The 20,384-nt window shown below is 41.7% G+C and overlaps 1 protein-coding gene across 1 annotated transcript; it reads right to left on the bottom strand.

The window, feature by feature from the left end:
- Positions 1-910: 910 nt before the first annotated feature.
- unm_sa1614 (un-named sa1614) lies at positions 911-18,479 on the bottom strand. The gene is made up of 28 exons (XM_076095696.1): positions 17,607-18,479; positions 13,504-13,576; positions 13,258-13,403; positions 12,695-12,769; positions 12,438-12,487; positions 11,799-11,928; positions 11,193-11,278; positions 10,991-11,066; positions 9,674-9,754; positions 9,446-9,543; positions 9,235-9,304; positions 9,025-9,112; positions 8,525-8,573; positions 8,258-8,430; positions 7,816-7,949; positions 6,981-7,072; positions 6,708-6,894; positions 5,925-6,010; positions 5,710-5,825; positions 5,408-5,475; positions 5,214-5,321; positions 4,633-4,906; positions 4,154-4,339; positions 3,928-3,991; positions 2,206-2,249; positions 1,757-1,911; positions 1,321-1,446; positions 911-985 (listed from the first exon to the last, which is right to left on the bottom strand). The coding sequence occupies exons 1-28, from the start codon at positions 17,730-17,732 to the stop codon at positions 911-913; spliced, it is 3,036 nt and encodes a 1,011-aa protein (XP_075951811.1). The 5' UTR covers positions 17,733-18,479.
- Between the last annotated feature and the right edge of the window lie 1,905 nt (positions 18,480-20,384).

The raw sequence follows: 20,384 nt of genomic DNA, 5'->3' as shown, positions 1-20,384 counted from the left end.
TTAACCACAAATCAATTCATTTTTCTATCATGAAACGTCTCGGTATGTTCTCATAACAAACATTTCTTGCTTTAACGAGCTACATTCTGTAAAAACAAGAAAAGATTTGTGATAAGTTACATAAAGGTTTTTTGTATTATTTAGAATGTAGTGATAACAAGAACATATGTCAATATAGCATAAAATGCTATCATGTCAAATATCTTGTTAAATGAGAAACTGAGCAAATACATTTTCGTACCAGTGGCAGTAATTTGCTGCTGTACTTACTCACTGAGGCTCGGTGATATATTTAAGGCAGCTGGAAGCATCAGCTGTGTCCCATTTCAGGCTCCGCCTCCTCTGATGTCACCTGTGTGACTGGTATTTATCCTTTGGTCTTTAGTATCCCACAATCCTTTGTGCTCTGGTCACTTGTTGGACCTTGTTAGCCCCGCCCCTCCAAGGTGGCGGAGCCTGAGATGGGACAGAATCGCTGATTGATCTCCACCAGATCAATTACATTAAAATACGTTACAATGAATTAGAACAGAAGAAAAAATTTGTTTTTTTAATTGAACTTCAAAATAAAAGTACAGTGGATTGTTTTATTTTGAAGTGAAGTGTCTCCAGTGGACTGAGTGCTTTTAATAAAATATTATATTTAATTTTAAATAAATAAATAAAAGTTTTGTCAACATCCTGTGAACTCACAGGATCCTGGAGCTGGTCAGGACCAGATCAGTCCAGTCCTGGGACAAGAACCTGAAAGTCTGACCTGGGGTTCAGCTGCAGCTGCTCAGTACTGATCTGGTGTGGTTCTCCTGCAGCTCCAGGTTCTGGTTCTCCATTCTAACTGATGTGGTCTGGATCTGTACTGGTCCAGGGTCTGCACCGCTCCTGGTCCGGTCTGGTGCAGACCAGGTTCATGTCAGTCTGAGAGGAGCTGGACGAAGGAACACGGAAACAAACCTCTCTGGTCTGGTTCATCCTCTATGTAACCGTGCTGCACACACACACACACACACACACACACACATTTATATTTTTACTGAACATTTAGAGAAACTTGAACACTTCACAACAGATTCTGATTTAGTTTTAGACAAAAATATATTTTGGTTTTAGTCACATTTTGGTAATTTGATTATTTTGTCTCATTTTTAAGGTGTATTTTTTATTTTCATACAGTTTTCTTCAAAGCCTTCTGATGCTTCAGCAGTCGTCATCTTTGTTGTGTACAGTTACATGTTCTTGTCAATTGCAAGGCTTGCAGAAAAAAAGCACCGTTACCTGATAATTGCATTTGCACCAATCACAGAGCAGGATGGTGATACGTACCCACCAATCGCTGTCCTCCTGTCCCAGGACCACCAGCACCTGTCCCTCAGAGAAACTCAGCTCATCGTGGTGGTCGGCCTGGCAGTCGTACAGCGCCTCCACCCGGCGGCTTGTCGTACCCCGAGGCTGATGGACGTGAGCGAATAGTTTGTGTACTTTTACATTACGTAAATAAACTTCAACATAACATACGGTGCATGAAGAGGCAGAAAACATTTGAAGCCTCCACCTAAATAATGTGAAAATGTCCCAATGTTACAGAGAACACAAGATTAAATAGAATAATAAGATTGTGAATAGTGATGGCAAACTATTAAAACAAGACATATATACATATATATCTATATACACATATATACATACATATGCATATAATAACAACAAAATAATTATAATACTAAACACTGAAAAATGTCCTCATGCTACTAGATCTCACCAATGATCTGCGAGGAAGCGGCTGGGGGGCGGGGCGTCGGCTGTCATTCTCAAAGCTCTGAGAGCGCTGATTGGTGGGAGACCCGTTGGGCGGGGCTTTTCTGACAGGGTGCAGGAAGTGGGAGGAGCAACCGTCACTGTCTACTCTCCAAAAACCTCAAAGACAAAGAGACAGAATGGAAATATATTGTGTATGTATTTCAATGTTATTTCAAAGTATTTAATAGAGGAAGTCTAAAAAACACAGCAAACTAAATACATACAACAAACTCATCTGTTTTAAGTATTAAACTAGAGTTTACAATCTAACTTTATCGGCCCCCCAGCTATTCCTCTCCCTCAGTTTAAAGCTCCAGGGCCGACACAGTGAGCTCATCGTAGCTACACATGATAGATTCATCAGGCTCCAGACCGATAAAACAGACGTGTACATTTCTGGATAAGAAGTACCTCTTTCTGGTCGTTCATTCAGCGAGCTGAGAGGAGAAGATGGACTGGAGAGACAAGAAGAAGAGAGGGAGGGAGACAAGTTTAATATCTCAATCTGAATACTCTGAGCTGTAGTTCATCTTCCGTCCACCGGAGGTCAGTAGAGTTTCAGCTGAAGAAGTTTCAGCTTCAACACACACTGATGAGAATAAACTCCTGACTGGTAGGGTTTTCCTACAAACAATGTATTATTATATGTATTATTAAATATCACTTATGACCCTCTAGAATCTGTGTCGTGTCTGTATCTCTGCCTGTATTTTCTTACACTGAGTGAAAGACTAATGTGTTTTTATGGCTCAAACTTTCCATTAAATGAAAATATTTTGAGACACATTTCATCAGAATTCAAGCAGCCATATTTCTGAATCTTTGGACACGTTGGCGTCTCACTAGAATTTAAGATGAAAGTTTGATCGAAGTTTGGACAAACAACACAAGTTTATAAAGTTTATGAAGCCACCGGAGTTTTCTGTCAAGTTTAGAAGAAGTTTTTACAGAGTGGCAGTTCCCCTTTATCGTTTAAATCTTATTTAGGAGGATTTGAAGTAAAAACAGTTGGTTATAAAAGATTAAAGGAACTATTTTAAATATCGTCTCCGCACAAATAATATATGCAAGTAAACAAAATGAAGCCACATTTTGTGACCCAAAAAAAGGAGCTGCTCCCAACTTTGTTCCCTGATGTACCTGAAGAGCAACAGATGAGCTGAAGCTCCTCTTCATAAACACCTGTGTTAATACGTTGACTAAAACCATGAAGAATGTTGATACGGCACAGACACCATTAATAAACACTGACCGTGTTTCTTCTATGGATGGTTTCTGATTGATCTGTTATTGCACAGACCTGCTGTGGTGTCCATAACTTTATATTTAAATAGTGTGAGTTGTGTTTTATGAGTGGACTCAAGGCTAAGAAGGAAGATTGATTTCATAATATGTTATTTTGTTGTAATCCTAGAGAAATCATTCCACTACAGATCCCATTAATGACCTTGTTCCCTTTTATTATAAGTACATTTTTGTTTTAAGTGGCAATCTTAATGATTTTAAATGAATACCTGTTGAGTCCCCGTCTATCCCTGAAGGAGGTAACACAATGGTGATAGAGCCTACGGCCCACTAGGGAATTATTGCGATATTTATATATATTTATATATTTGCAGTTTTATGAACTGGGTGTCTGTGCCGATATTCCAAGAAAAGAAATGCAGTGTTACAGTTTTTCTCCATTTTATACACACATAAAAACTACTAACTACGCACACAATGAAAGCTCATGATTCAACAGAAAGACTGCAAACTCAAACCAATTCAATTGTTTTCACTAGAATAGAAAATGTAAATCAACCAGGACTGAAGTGGTAAGGACTGACACTTTTAGATTTCAGTCCTGGTTGATTTAGAATTCATATTTGAGTGAAAACAATTGATTTGTTTCGAGTGTAGAGCCTTTAATGTTGACACGTGAGCTTCATTTGTGTGGATATTTATTGTGTGTATACAATGGAGCATTAACCCAGTTAGTAATACTGCAAATATATAAATATTGCAATACTTTCATCAGTGGGCTCAATCACCAATATGTTACCTCCTTAACAGACTTAACAGACATCTATTTAAATTAATTTAAATGATTGACAGATTTAAAATCAGTGTGATTGTGTCTCAGATACTCACACACACTTCTTAAAGGAGGAGTCGGGGCCGCTGTAGATCCTGGGACTGGTTGGCAACCCGTAATCTACACACATACACACACACACACACACACACACACACACACACACACACACACACACACACACACACACACACACACACACACACGCACACACACACACGCTTAGTTAATAACACAGCAGCACTTTGACGGATTAATTGCAGCGTGTCTCTCAGATGTTACCGTGCTTGCTGGACTCGGAGCAGCTCCTCTTGTGTCGGACGGCGATGGGAGGGGGAGGCGTTAACTTTCTGTTTCCTATCAGGGGGAAGAAGACCTCCCCTTCTTCCTCCTCTTCCTCCTCTTCCTCCTCTTCCTCCCCTAAACCTTCCCCCCCAGCGGGAGGCGGAGGGGGAGGAACGTTGGGAGCTGGAGGACGAAAAGACAGCAGAGATGGAGGACTGGGTTTTGTCTTCAGAACCTGGTCCTTATTATTGTGGTCTTTATTTATTTAGGAGAGCTATGAGAATAACATGACTTTTTAGTTGTGAACACCATCTTTTATTTGGGAGTTTCAGGTCTAACAGTATCGTACCTAATATCAGCACAAACAACAGAGTGTGAAGGAGAAGAAGAAATGTGTGTTGTTTTTGTAGTCAGGCAGCAAACATTGGACAACAAAAACATTCCAGGTATAATAAATACCTGAGCTCTGAGCTCACCTTTGACCCTGGGGGGCAGTGGAGGCGCAGGTGAGGACGGAGGAGGAGGAGGAGGGCTGGTGGCGCAGCCAGCGGGTCGGCTGTGGAGCTCCATAGCCATGGCGAGCCTCCTCCCGACGCTGAGCAGACCTCCTCCGCCTCCTCCGGCTACTCCAGCGGAGGAAGGGGCGACGGAGGAGGCGGACTGACTGAAGCTGAAGGCACGGGAGGTGAAGGAGAAGGAGGAGGTGAAGGAGGAGGACGAGATGGAGCGCTCCTTCTTCACCGGACCGTTCTGAAACAGAAGAATAAAACTATTGTTAAATGATTATTGTTGCAGTAAAAGGTTTAAACCTCAATGTGAGCAGATGGACTAAACTACATTTTGGTAATCAGAGTACTTTATTGATTAATAAAAGTAAATAAAAGTATTTTTTTGTTTCGATTGTGAGATCTGAGACTCATCATAATAGTAATAATGATAACTATTAACCAGTCGACTGTAGAGACAACACAGGGTGTAATAATCAACAAATATACTCTTTTAGATTTAATAAAGAACAGAGCCGTTAAACCGGCAGGCCGTCAGCTGCCATTGTTACCTTGTCGTCGAAGTCATCGTCACTGTCGTAGAGATCGTCGTGACGAAGCCTCCACTCGTACTCCACGTGGACGTGATGGTCAAACTGGTTGGACTGGGCTTTCTGCAGCTGCTCAAACACAACGCAGTCACAGTTTTAAGCGTATCGCTGACATCAACAGTCACACGAGGAGACGAGTGATCGGAGGAACTCACCAGCGCCTCACACTGGCCGTGCTTCAACCTGCGGCTCACGTCCAGAGCGGTCTCTCCTAACTCGTTCTCTGTTCACACACAAACGGTTAAAGTATGACTGAGACGTCTAAACCATCAGCAGGAGAAGTTAGTGTGTGTTTCTACATTTGTGAGTGAAGATATAAGACTAAAAATGTCTTCACAAAAATGTCCCCACTTTCTAAATTGTTTATGGGTCCTCACATGTACCATGTACAATCGTATGTGTGTGTGTGTGTGTGTGTGTGTGTGTGTATGTGTGTGTGTGTGTGTGTGTGTATTACTCATGTGTGTGTTGGCCCTGGCTCTCAGCAGCAGTCTCACACAGTCGCTCTTGTTGTGCAGACAGCTGTAGTGCAGCGCCGTGTTTCCTGCTGATGTCTGTGCGTCCACGTCGGAGCTGAGGACAAAAACAAACACAAGCAGGTGAACACGCAGGTGAAGACACCAACACACACTGAGATGACATCACTTATAAACGTTGTCAGAGCACACCGACCAGTTCTGAGCTAAGAAGTCCAGGATGTGCAGCGACGTCCTGTCAGCCAATAGGACAGCTAGATGGAGCGCCGTCTCCCCTCTCTCCTGTTGGCATAGAAACAAACAAAAGGTGTGTGTACATGTGTGTGTGTGTGTGTGTGTGTGTGTGTGTGTGTGTGTGTGTGTGTGTGTGTGTGTGTGTGAACCTGTGTGTACCTGCATGTGTGTTTACCTGTGTAAGTTTGTACCTGTATCTGTGTGTGAACCTTTGTGGACCTGCACATGTACCTGTATGTGTGTACATGTGTGTGTGTATCAGTGTGTACCTGTATGTGTGAACCTGTGTGTACCTGTATGTGTGTGAACCTGTGTGTGTACCTGTGTGTACCTGTATGTGTGTGAACCTGTGTGTACCTGTATGTGTGTGAACCTGTGTGTGTACCTGTATGTGTGTGAACCTGTGTGTGTACCTGTATGTGTGTGAACCTGTGTGTGTACCTGTGTGTACCTGTATGTGTGTGAACCTGTGTGAGTGTACCTGTGTGTGCCTGTGTATGTGTGTACCAGGATGTGTGTAAACCTGTATGTGTGTGTACCTGTATATGTGTGTAAACCTGTGTGTACCTGTATGTGTGTGAATCTGTGTGTGTGTACCTGTGTGTACCTGTATGTGTGTGAACCTGTGTGTGTGTACCTGTGTGTACCTGTATGTGTGTGAACCTGTGTGAGTGTGCCTGTGTATGTGTGTACCAGGATGTGTGTAAACCTGTGTGTACCTGTGTGGATCTGTATCAGTGTGTACCTGTATGTGTGCGTGCAGCGGCTGGCTCAGCTCCATCCTCTGAGCGTACAGTTGAATCAGACTGTAGATGTCGCAGCTCTTTGTCGCCTCCTGCAGGCTGAGTCGCAGCGCTGCAGAAGAGCTGTGGCTCCGCCTCACAAAATAAACATCCTGGTACTTTGACAGGATGAAGTCTTTACGCTCCCCCCTGCAAACACACACAACAAATATACAGTATCAACTTTATTAAAAGAAACTATTCTTTACTAGAATAACTAAATCTGTGTGTCTTACATGTGGCTGTGTTGGGAGGGCTTCAGTGATGGACTCAGCAGGTTCGCCTCCAGTATTTCATTAAAACCAGAGTTACCAACATTTCTGGCCAACTGGGAGACAAAGAAGACAGAATTTTCTCTCTACCTGCTCGCTCGTACAAACAGCACATACACTAAAGTTAAGAGCCTTTCAAGAAAGTATCTGTAAGATCTGAATTTAACCTCAAAATTCAGAACTGAAAAGTCAGAACTGACTGAAGAAGAGGGAAACTGCTGACGTAGCTCCATCAGAGGGAAATATAACTTCCTACAACTCCAAATCGTTCTGATTTACATGTTTTGTCTTGTTAGCTGACAAGCTAATCCAACAATAATCCATCCTGTCAGCTGGGTTTATTTAACTGGACCATAATTTACTAAATGAACATCATGCTGTATTTAAGAAGACTTGAAAGTATAAATTGAGACCATAAACTCATGTTTACAATGTTTACTGAGGTAATAAATCAAGAGAGAAGTAGAGTCATTTTCTCATAGACTTCTATACAATCAGACTTCTTTTGTCGCCCCCTGATGGCCAGTAGAGAGAATGCATGTTTAAGGCTTCACTTTACAGAGCCAGAGGTTGCTGCCTGATAAAGAGCCAAAGTTGTGACCGTGGACATTAAATGTAAGGTGAGATGTAAACTACAACTGCTTCAGTAAGAAACATCCAATCACAGAGCTTCAAATGTAGTTGTGTGTGTCACTAACAGCAGGTAGAAGCTAAACATGATGGTGTTTTCTGTCCTAACCCAACTAAACCCAGCTGACTGCAGGATGGATTAGCTTGTTAGCTAACGGGCTGGACCTACCAGCAGGTCTGAGGTCCCCAGACTGTCCAGACTCAGAGACTGGATCCTGGAGACGTGGACCCCCATCTCCCTGTGGATCCCTGAACACTCGATACAGGTCAGGATGCCCAGGTTGGTCGAGAGCCATCCAGGATCTACAGAGAGAGAGAGAGAGAGAGAATTCAGATTTACTGTCGTAGAATAAAATCAGCGCTGCAACTAACAATTACCTTCCATCAACAAATATTCATTTGGTTTATACAATGTGACAAATGACCATCAGAGTTTCCCAGAACCCAAAGTTCAGACTGCTTTTTTTGTGTCACCAACAGTTTTCTGACCGTTAAATAAATCTCAAAATCAATCAAACTTTACATCTGATGTTTTGTATGACGACCCGCTCTACCTCCCAACCCACCGCCGCCGCCCCACGAAAACTAAGATGTATTAATTGATCGATCACCCGGAGCTCCGCAGTCACAGCAGCTGCTGTTTCCTGGCAACCGTCTGATGTCATCAGTGATGGCCCGGGTCAAATCCTCCACGCTGCTCTCACAACCTCCTCCCCCTCTCCTCCCCCCGTCCAGGGCCACGCTGAGAGCCTCCTGCTTACTGTTACTGAGCACCGAGATCCAGCTGAACACACAGATGAACACACATCTCAGTACGTAAAGACAGGACGACACCAGTTATCGGACTTTATCAACAGCTCGTCAGAATAAAGACTCACGCCACACACTCAGCTTCATCCTCTGCCAGGAAGTGGTAGGTCCGATTATCTGGAGGACAAAGTCTTTGTTATATTATATAATTATAGAGCTCTACACAATCGTAACGCGTCTCCCATAACAATCACGGACTGTACAAACATGTCGTGTTTCATCTCTTACATACAAACACAATTATGTGTGTTTTATGAACATATTTACATCACAAAATAATATCATAGAATCATATGTATAGGTATTTGTTAATATTATATTTATACAATTTTGATATTATGTTGAATTTACATTATGATTCTATCAATTATGCAGAAATAAAATGTATATACTAGATCAATATTTCAGATCTACAGCATGTCACTGTGTATGTGTTGTATGTCGTTTTCTCACTTCAATTTCATTATTTTCTATCTGTATTTATGTGTAAAATCTGTGCGTGTGTGTGCGTGTGTTTCTTTGTGTGCGTGTGTTTCTTTGTGTGCGTGCGTGTGCGTGTGTAGCTTACGAGAGATGAGGTCGAAGCATTTCTTGTCCTCCACACTGGGTTTAACCTGACAGGTGAGCAGGTTGAGTCTGGTAGGAGGTTTATTAGGCTGAGAGAGAGAGAGTATAATGATTATAAATTATTATTACTTTAAAGTCAGAGGTTACAGCTAATCACACACACACACACACACACACACACACGCACACACGCACACACAGGTGAACTCACAGTGGCGTGTGCGATCGTCAGGTAACAGTTGTGAACTGAACATTTCCTCTTCTGCCACATTTTCCTCAAACTGAAACACAGACAGAGACACGGGTTTAGTACTACTACAACTACTACTACTACACTACTAATACTACTACTACTAATATTGATGGTCAGTGTTGAGTGTGTCAGTGTGTACATTAGTGTGTTTTTTATTTTATTTTCTTACCCGTCACTCTTCTTGTAGAGGAATCCTGTTCTTTCCGTCCCGTACTGTTTGTCTCCCAGCAGCTGATGCATACTGTACATCTGCTTCGGCAATGAGTCCTACACACACACACATTAACACACACACACACACACACACACATACACACACACACACACACACACATACATTAATTACCAGTACAACAGTATTATAATGTCAGCTGGTGTCAGTGTTTGTGTCTCTGACCTGCTCTGTGTTGACTACCGGCCTCAGCTGATCTCTGAGAGTCACGAGCTGCTTCTTCTCCTCCTCCTGACGCTGCTTCACCTGCAGACAAACAGCAGCAAATCTTTAGATTTAATGTGCTTTTATTTTGAAATAAGGGCAACCTGAGTACGATTGGCTAAGTGCTGGATGCCTCCAAGTAGTAAACCACAGTGTAAAAATACTCTGTTCAAGTAAAAGTCCTGCATGCAACAAGTTACTTAAGTATAAGTACATAAGTATAAGAATCAGACTATATTTTAAGTACCAAAAGTAAAAGTACTCATTATGCAGAATTACTAATTTCATAATGATATTTATTATATTGTTGAATTATAGTTATTGATGCACTAATGAGAACATTACTTACATGTTATTTACTTTATTATACTGTTGGATAGCTTGTGAATTTCACCAAGGGATCAATAAAGTTAATCTTTATGGATTAATGTATTTCTTTCTTACATTGTGTATTATTAATATGAATCTGCAAAGTGACTAAAGGTATCAAATAAATACAGTGGATTAAAAAGTACAATATTTCCCTCTGAATTGTGGTGATGTAGAAGTATAAAGTAGCAGAAAATGGAAATACTCAATCACTAGTACTACCTCAAAACAGTACTTGGGTAAATGTACTTAGTTTCTTTCCATCACTTTATTCTTTTTGTGTGGTTCTGCTTTGTCACTGTTGTTATCTTGTTTTAAATTGTGCTCCACGTTGTTTCACATGCTTCCACACTTCCATTACTTACTAAAAATGATTAAATCAGACAGTGAGTGATGTTGCATGGCCACACATCAGCAGACCATTAATTTATAAACCTGCTCAGATATAAGAATAATAGATCATTTAAATCCTCACAAAGATGCAAGAAGAATTCATACTTTTAGTGTTCTCGTCATAATGTCTCATGAGTCAAGAGATTTTAACTGAGTTTATGTCATTATTGTTATTATCATAACAGATAAGATCAAACTTATTATTATTCTATTGCTTTGTTTTTCACAGGTAACCATTTCATTCTGTAGAGACTTTTATCATATTTAGGTATTTAACTCTTTGTTTTCAGTGATAATTACAGCTACAGATAAAGTCTAGTTTCTCTCTTCTACATCTTCTGTTCTAAAATCATCACACCTCTTTTGTATCTGAGAATTAATTCATATTTGAGGGTTCAGCCTGGAGCCAACATCGTCGCCCACGTCATCAAAATCACAACACCAACAGTCTGCTCGGCCCCCAGAGGCTGCGGTGTGAATTACACACACAATATTAAAGTGTACTTGATGTCGTACCGTGTTCAGAACTCCATTCAGCTCCTCCATGTACTGCTTCAAGCTCTGAGTGGTGGACACACACTCCTGCAGGAAACTACACACACACACACACACACACACACACACACACACACACACACACACAGATACAGTAAATACAGTCATGTCAGTTTACTGCATGCAGGTATGTGTGTGTGTGTGTGTGTGTGTGCGTTCTCACTTGTTGTGGCTGTGGTAGTGTTTGATGAGGTTCTGCAGAAGGTCGACTCCTCTCTTCGTCTTTATCTCGTTGACTTTAATCAGATACTGAGAGACAGAGAGAGGAGTGTAGTCATTAAACAGAGAGAGAGAGAGAGAGAGGGAGGAGGTGCAGAAAGAAGAGGGAGAGAGAAGAGAAAGAGGAGGAGAAGGAAGAAGAAAATGAGGTAGGGGGAAGAGGAGGAAGAAGAAGATGAGGAGGAGGAGGGGGAAGATGAAGGTGCATAAGAGGAAGGAGCAGTGGTCAGATGAAAAGATAACAAGGAGGAGGAGGGGGAAGACAAAGATGGATGAGAGGACAGGAAGAAGAAGAGGAGAAGGAGCAGTGGTCAGAGGAAGAAGAGGTGGAAGAGGAGGGAGAAGTAGAAAAAGTAGAAAAAGAGTTGAAGGAAGAAAAGAAGGATTGAGAAGAAGAGGAAGAGGAAGAGGAAGAAGACAAGGACGACAAAGGGGAGAAGGGGGAAGACGAAGTAGAGAGAAAGAAGGAGGAGTAGAAGGAGGAGGAAAAAGCTGAGGAGGTGAAGGCTAAGAGGCAGGAGGGGTCAAAGATGGAGGCGGAGTCACTGACCTCGCACATGCTTAGTTGGAAGGAGCGCCTCTCCTTCTCCAGCTCCTCTGCAATCTCTCCTCCGCTGACCTCATTCCTCACCATCCCATACTGACGAGCCAACTCCCTCTTCTCCTTCTCCACCTGCTTACTGCGCACACACACACACACACACACACACACACACACACACACACACACACACACACACACACACACACTAGATGTTTTATTGTCTTTTCGAAAGAAGACGTTCAGCATTAAAATAAATACTAAACTTCTTTTTTTATATTATATTTTATTACAAATATTGTTTTTATCCCGATGAAGCCATGCTTTATGTTAAAAACATTCCGTCTCATTGTCCTGTGTGTTGAAGCTCCCAGTTTGAGCTCCCAGTCGGTTGATGGGTGGATTTGTTTTACTATAATTTCACCATGAAGATCATCTTCATATCTTTTATCGTCACATTCTCTTGTTTTCACGACACAGAACTCCAGCAGACATATTCAGGTTCCTCCAAAACATAGAAGAGAACTCATCCTGGTGTTTTGAAACCATAAAGATGATATTTACATGCACAGGCATATAACCAGAATACTGTTGTGCAAGTAAACACTCTCAGTGTGCTTGAGATAATTCAGTGTGATCATCACTCACAATCTGCTCTCGTAGTCCCGCCACGCTTTGTCAAAAGGCTTCTTCAGATCCTACAAAGAGAGACAGTCAGAGGAGGAAACAGGATTTTAGATTCATGGCACTGATGAGGCTGTAAACACTTCAGGGACAGTGACATCCTCGGGCTACCAGGAGCAAATATCATAGTGATAATATGTGGTGAAAGGTTTTATCTGTCCATCCAAAGTCTATATGCATCACCCAGGGGACATGAAAGTAAGTAAAGATAAGGTCCTCACCCCCTTCACCTCCCTCAGGTCTCCTTTAACCACAGAGTCCAGGAAGAAGTTGATGTTGTGGAGCATGCTCTTTAACTGCACACACACATAAAAAAATACAATTATACAAACTTCAACTGTCTACAAACATTAAAAGGGAAATATAATAATGGATAACACCCAGCATGTTGTTAATTCAGCGATGGTAACGTGGGAGGTGGAGACAAACAGCCAGATAGTTTTAAATAGACGTTTTCCCAATGGAGTGTTGAATGGACACGGTAACAACAAATCAAGGGGTTCTTAATTTGAGATATTTTCAATGAAGTTAGAGTGAACCGGTTAAGACCCAATTGGTTTTTAATTAGACGCTGGAATGGACCAGAGCCAACTGGTCTTTAATCAGGTCACTTAGTGTTTGGTAATACCAGCTAAGCTCTTGTTTTAAGGTTTAAATTAGACGTTTTTCCAGTGGATCAGTTGAGGTAATGTCGTCGTGGTTTCAGACTAAACTGGAGGGCGCGGCTGATATCCGGTGCAGGTGTTGTGACCTCTGACCTCTCTGACTGTCACCGGTGACTTACCAGGTTCTTCATGGGCGAGAGGAGCTCTTTGGAGAAGTCGGCCAGTCGGCAGAAGGCAGAGCCGACCTCCGTCTCCCCGTTTGAGTGACAGTTGACCGACATCTTCTCCATCGAATTAATGTACTGCTCCAGGTGAGACACGTGGTCTGAGAGAGAGAGAGATGGTGTTAGTGCAGGAAGTAATGTGTGTGTGTGTGTGTGTGTGTGTGTGTGTGTGTGTGTGTGTGTGTGTGTGTGTGTGTGTACCTTGTCCTGATGTGTATTTGGCTTTAGCAGCTTTCTTCATCTTCTGCAACACCAACCGGTCGCTGTCCAAAACCTGAACACACACACACACACATGCATATTTAATAGTTTGTACATTCAAGTGATGTTTTAAACATCAGTGTGTAAATCTGCTGAATGTGCATGTAGAAGCACTAATTCACCTGCTGACTCAACACACACACACACACACACACACACACACAGAGGACGAGCTTTGTTCTCTGACAACAGGCCGCTACATTCCTGTGTGTGTCAGTTCACAACCAAAATCTCTGTCTTTATTGTTTCTGGGTGAATCAGACCACGGAGGCCTTTTTCACAGCAGACATTTTCACTCTTAGTCATTGTCAAAAAGCACAGCGGTTATTAATAACTGCTAATTAAGGTCTACCAGGACAGTGTGACAGTGGGGCAGCATGCACAATACAAGGACGCTGAAACTGAAGCAGCTAAATGCAATGGAGACATCGTTAATATGTATTATATACACCTGTGATTCACCTGCTGTGACATGCAGTCACAGCAGGTGACATGCAGTGAAACACTGCAGTGAAAAAACATCTGTAGTCTGTAATGTTACAAATAAATCATCAGGTTTGATTCAATCAGATGTTTTCCCGGCGCCTTGCTTTGCAGATTTTCTGGGCACGTCCGTCTGGTAGCAGATCCTCGGGGTCGAGGCAGAACACACTGGAGAGGTTATTTATCTCCTCTGGCCTGGTGACGCCTCGGGATCCCCCAGGAGGAGCTGGACCAGGTTGCTAGGGAGAGGGACGTCTGTGCTCCTTTGTTTAGCCTGTTTCCACCGCGACAAAGCCTGAGCATTTTATCTGTATTGCCCACTCCACTTTCAGACATCAGGGGTTTAATTTATTATTACTGATGTGCTCAAACCACGTGAATCTGATTTATGTGATTGCTTGACGACCCCACAGGTACATAAGTGGAATAGCAGATTAACTAAATCCCAAATTAGATTAGAATTAAAAATAGATTACGTATTTTAATTTTTTATTGTTGTATTTCAGTTTGACGGATAATATATATTTCAGTCGATTGATATTAAATGGTATGAAATAATGGTTCAATGTCACAATCCGATCTTAAGAGTCTAATGCGACAAAACGCAGTGTGAGACTGTATATTTGTGTTATTACCTAATTAATTTATGTGCACTCTTTTTGAAAATGTGAATGTCCCTATGTAGAGGTAGTGTTTGGTTTGTCCTTTCTGGGCTACTGTAGAAACATGGCGGCCGCCTCTGTGAAGACCAACTCCTAAAGATATAAACGGCTCATTCTAAGGACACGAAAACACAACAATTCTTATTTTTAGGTGAATTAAAAAACATATTTAACAATAATATATTCTATTTCTGTCAATAGATTCCCCTAAATGTTTAATTCACTGCACAGCTATTCAACTGTCAAGCATTGCACTGATTTGAACAATAATCAAATTAATAATTTAGGGATTTTATATACATTCTATGGTATTATCTAGGGAAATAGAAGTATCGGATCGGGACACGGTATCAGCAGATACTCAAAGTTGAATGACTCAGATTGGTAATTTCTGTGTATGTGTCCAATCTGTTGTGTTAAATGCAGCTAAATTAAATCATTGTTTCCTCTCCCCATGCTGTATCTTTATCTCTTTATCTTGTGGACGCATCAATGAAACAATTTGATTTAGCTGAGTTTCATAAAGTTCTCAGCTTGGAAACATCTAAAGAGAAAAAGCTTTACAGTGTTTGAAGAGAAGTACAACATTTCAGCTACAAACCTGCACACCGTATCTCTCACAGTCTAACCACATTTCCTCATAATAACTAACTGTATATCAACAAATAAAGTCAGACATAAAACGGGACTTGTGTCCATAAATCCTTTGTCCTGGTGCATGCTGGCAAGCTTTCCTGTACACCTGCTCCTGGACTGTAACGCTATCTTTACCTCATTCTGTGTGTAAAAGAGCCTTTAGGTGCACAAGCAGGTGGATGAAGAACAGGTGAGATGTATTACTGTTCTCTGCGTAAAGCACTTTGTAGAACTTGTTATACGCACGTTGTGATGAATGAGGACTTTGGGATCAGAACAAATGCTCATCAGGGAGCTGGAACCACAGATTCACTGTATCATCATCATGTAACACAATCAGGGTAACGCAGAAAAAGTTTTCTCATAAAAACGTTCTAATGTCCAATTTTCTAGCTTCCCATGAATGCAGCATCTGTGTGCAGGTTGCAGATTAACTCACAAACTTCATTAATATTCATCTCTCTGGCTCCTCCTCATTACCATTACATAACAATAGCAATGAATACTAACGTGGTTTAATCTGTTGGCGGGTAACATATGCCGTCGCTGTTGGGGGTAATGGGGGGGGGGGAGAGGGGGGGAGGAGTTAGAGTCTCTGTTTTTCAGGACAGCCAAGGATCTGAAGTCTTCGGGTCAATGACTCCAGTGACCAACAATTTGTGTATGTGTATGTGTGTGTGTATGTTGGGGGGGGGATTGCTGCCCGCTGGTTTTAAGTGCCCCCCCACCCACACACTCCAACACAGAGAAACAGACATCTCACAGCAGCAGATTGTTCTCAGCTATTAGTCGATTAATTGGTTTGCAGATGGACATAAAATAATTCAACTATTTTGATAATTGATTGTTTCTTGGACTTCAACGTCAACGTGGACTCTGGAGAGGCCGGATTAACACGAGAGGAGACCCCCTGAGGCAGAAATGAGCCATGAAGCGTGTCAGAGTATAATCAGTTCTTACTGGAGGAAAATTCTCAGTGACTCTAACTTGGTGCGACTTTAAAGCCTCTGACGAATTTTATTAACCTTCTTAATTTAGAAAATAACTTTCTATCTCTGGTGATATTTAAAAGAGCTCCAGAGTTCATCGATGACAGTGAGGTCATTAAAAGATTTTTTTTTTTTTTACTCTGTGCAAGATGCAAAAGGAAGATCTGGCTCTTCGCAAACAAACTAAATCCTGACAGCAACAGAGAGAATTCAACTTAACCAACAATTCAAGCAGTTCGAACCAAACTTTTATAGTTTGGTTCGTACCAAACACATACAGCTTTCAGACAACGCTTCCTCAAGCTCCTTCATCAAAATGATGATTCATTATTTATTGCAGCTATTATTACATTTGATTCCCTAACACAGGGCCAGGCCTGAGTCCTGCATGTGGTTTAGTTTAGATTAAACGCTTTGAGTCGTCTAAACAGAACCGTAAAAACCTTCATCGTACAAGTAACAGAAATGCTGCCCATCCCTGATTGTAACTGTAATTATTACCGCTCTAGGGCAGATGACAGCCATTTTGGATTTCCTGGAGTTCAGGTTTTTTACCTTAAAATGAATCATTTCAAAGAGGACACCTTTAGGGAGTTAAGAGTTTATGTTCCATTTTACTTTTTATTTCTGGAACTGTTCTGTAATCTGTGACAGATTACTGGGAAATGTTCTTTATTACAGAAAAAAACTAGTTTGTTTATCATTTGTTGGTGGTTTCTTTATTGGGAAATATTAGATTTTACTATATTTCCAGAAGATGCAAAAGATATTTGTTCAAGAAAGAATATTTTTGTGAATAATAAACTGATTTCCAATGATTGTTACAGGAGAATAAAACAATCACAGGTATAATTTCAATACCGATACGTACATATGTCCCTCACAAGTGTGACTAAACTTTTGACGGCAACTTTAAGTTGTCAGATATTTTCAGTTTCAACTTGTTGCATCTTTTGCAGATATGTTCATAAAAAAAACATTTCTTTAAACAATAATTCAGATTTGTAGAATATAAACTAAATTTCTAGAAGACAGGCTTGATAATCAATCGGATTTGAATGAATAAAAAACTGTATCCTACATAGTGCACACAGAGGGGACGTTAATTGGGGACCCAGCAGCTATTATTTTCTCCAGGGCCACTGAGCAGTTCAGACCGGCCCTGAATAACAAACACAGCTGGTCTCATTCACCAGACAGAACATCTGTTAGTACCGACACTACTACTAACTAGTAACTAGTACTAACTACCGTAACCTCTGTCAGTACTGACCTCCTCCAGCAGGTAGACGGTGTTCCTGCAGCTGATCATCTTGGAGGTGAAGGAGGAGGTGGTGGGCGAGCTCCAGTCCTCCTGAACCTCCTGCAAGAAGTCGGACACCGACACGCACTCCGGCATGGTGCTCCTCAACCCGGGACACACCGGGACAGAACCGGGACAGTCTAACAGAGGTCCTGAAAGATCAATTCCACACAAAAGACCGAGGAAACCGGGCGAGGATCTATAATGATGAATAATAAAATAATGTTAATTCAATAATCCTATTCAAAGGTGAAATAATCCCATCAGCGCTGTATTTACAGTCACGTGAAGAGATATGATCATTAACAGGCTGATACAAAAATAAAAAAAAACGGTAATTAAAGACCTGATCCGGTGATTGTTCCGTCAGTGTGACTTCACCGTGAACCGCAGCATCAGCCGCTTCTTGCTCCGAACAAAAGGTGGTAAAAAAATCCAGCAGGAAAGAAACCCGAACCGCTCCGGTTCTGCAGAAACCTAGAAATATTAAGACGGTCCCGGGTCATTAGCGTGTTAAAAACCACCGAGTCTCTCCCCGGTAGAGCCGCTTCATTCAGAGAGACACCCACAAACCCGCCCGGGTCTCTCCGTGCGTGAACCGGCTGACAAAGAACGGCGCAGCTGAGCGGAGAACCGGAACCTCTGGACACCGGGACCGGCTTCAGATGACGGAATCAAACCGGTCTCTGCTCTCCGCTCCAGAAACAGCTTCAAGCCTTTTCATCATCAGCTGATTATTTTTTTTCCTGCATTTTCCTTCTTTATTCAAACCGCATGGAGAGGCGCGTTCACGGTGCGCGGCGGCGGCGGCGACGGTGCTCTCTGCCGCGGGAGCGCGCCCTGCTGACCGTAATCCCCGTTACACCGGTGTCTGTTTAGTTCATGTCATACCTGCTGACAGTGAGTGAAAACAGGGTTCTACTGTAAATGTTCTAAACCACCTTCAAATTTTACTTTTTTACAATAACAATGAAAGAAAAGATAAACACAAAAATAGGAAAGAAATCTCCATTTAGGGTTTTATTAAGAGACTCTTTAAAGAATAAAGCCTCGGATATACTTTCCACAAGGACGGTCACATGAAAATGAGTTGATGAAGAACCGTGAAGGGGGAAACGTTGGGATATTTTATACTCTCTAACCGACATTCACAAAGCTCCTCAAAGTTCTCCATTTTCTCCGTCAGCGTTCACGTTGTTAGAAAATGTTATATTTGCCCGAACAGTCATCAATCTTCATGGATGTGTGCAGCATGGATCACGCTTTAGGCCCAATTCCCATCCAGTCCCTACTCCCTCTCACTCCGTGACGGGGTAAACACTGTAGTCACACTAACAGCTGAATGAAGCACCCTTCTTCAAGGTGTACATACATACATATATATATATACATATATACATACAGCGGAAAGTTTCGGGACAAACTATCCTGTCTGACTGTGACCAACCTAAGGCTCTGGGGAAAAATAAAACTCCCAAGCATCTTTGGTGGCATTTCTTTTGTTTTGTAAACCTCTTCTCTGAACGGAGTAATGAAGACCGAACCAGTGGGAGGCTGTAGGGGCCCCGGACTGGAACTGGGCCTAAAAGTCGAGACCAATGCAAGCAGCTTTGTGAAGCCTACTTAGACACAGCATCGCTACGAGCTAAATGCTAAAGTGAGCATGCTCACAACGACAACGCTTACATGCTAAGCAGGTATAATGTTCGCCTTCTTACTTTAGCATGTTAACGTTTGCTAATGAGCATTAAATAATGCAGAGCTGAGGTTTCTGGGAATGCTGTTAGTTTTGCAGGTTTTGGGACATAAATCAAAGTATCGTACAAATAAGAATAAAGTTGAATTACTTTAGTTACTTGATGGTCACTTAACCAATTAGAAATAATTTCGTGGGAAAATGTCACAGCAACTCATCCAACAGTTGTTGAGACATTTCACATAAACCCACAAATGTGAACCTCATGGTGGCGCTTGAGTAAAAGGTTCGGAGGATCACCACGGTCCGTGTGGTTCATCCTCTGGGGACCGTGCATGTCAGTACCAAATGTCTCGGCAGTCAATCCAGTAGTTGTTGAGATATCTTAGATTTTAGTTTAGACCAGTGTGGTGTAAAATAACCACCAGTGTTTGTGGCACAAACTGAACCTCGTTCTGGTCGTCTGACATCACTTCCCTTCTGGTCTCCGAGGCGACGAGCCAAAGTTTGTCTCAACATGATCCGACATCATCAGAATCTCACAGGAAACAATCAGAGCGAGACTCTGTAAACACGTTGTTTCCTGTTGAGCAGCCTGAAGACGAGGTTGAAGGCTGACTTTTATTTCACTCCCCTCATCTTTATAAATCAAACTGTGTTGACCCATTATTTCTATTTAATTATCTCAACAGGAGAAAACTGTTTTCTGAAGAAAGAGTCACTTCCTGTGGTCGTTTGTATATTTCTTGGCTCAGGATGCTGATTGGTGACCTGGAGTCCATAGACTCGTATGTCATTATCTTTGCCATGAGATTTCCTGATCGCATTCCTGCTCTCCAGAGGATGATCCCTCTAGATTTGAATGACCACATGACTTGCTAAATCACCAGGATGTTTGTTCATTGTCTGTAATGAGCACTTTATATATGACAAAGTGGTACAAATGAGTAATATCAGCTTCAGATCTGAGTCAGTGCAAAATTCAACCAAAAAAGAGAATGTACTTATTTATTTTATTTACCTTCAAAATATAAAATTTGCAACTACAACTA

Source organism: Anarhichas minor, unplaced genomic scaffold (genome assembly GCF_050575085.1).
Source record: "Anarhichas minor isolate MPS153535 unplaced genomic scaffold, ASM5057508v1 ptg000021l, whole genome shotgun sequence".
In the NCBI taxonomy this organism is placed as follows: Eukaryota; Metazoa; Chordata; class Actinopteri; order Perciformes; family Anarhichadidae; genus Anarhichas; species Anarhichas minor.
Note: the sequence above shows the minus strand (reverse complement) of the source record. Positions and strands in the feature narration are given on the sequence as shown.

Excerpts from the sequence above, each read along its gene's own strand:
- unm_sa1614 (XM_076095696.1), bottom strand. The coding sequence starts at position 17,732 with ATGCCGGAGTGCGTGTCGGTGTCCGACTTCTTGCAGGAGGTTCAGGAG. Across the intron at positions 13,404-13,503 it reads CAAATACACATCAGGACAAG|ACCACGTGTCTCACCTGGAG; the intron begins GTACACACACAC and ends TCTCTCTCTCAG. Across the intron at positions 11,929-12,437 it reads CGGGACTACGAGAGCAGATT|TAAGCAGGTGGAGAAGGAGA; the intron begins GTGAGTGATGAT and ends GTGTGTGCGCAG.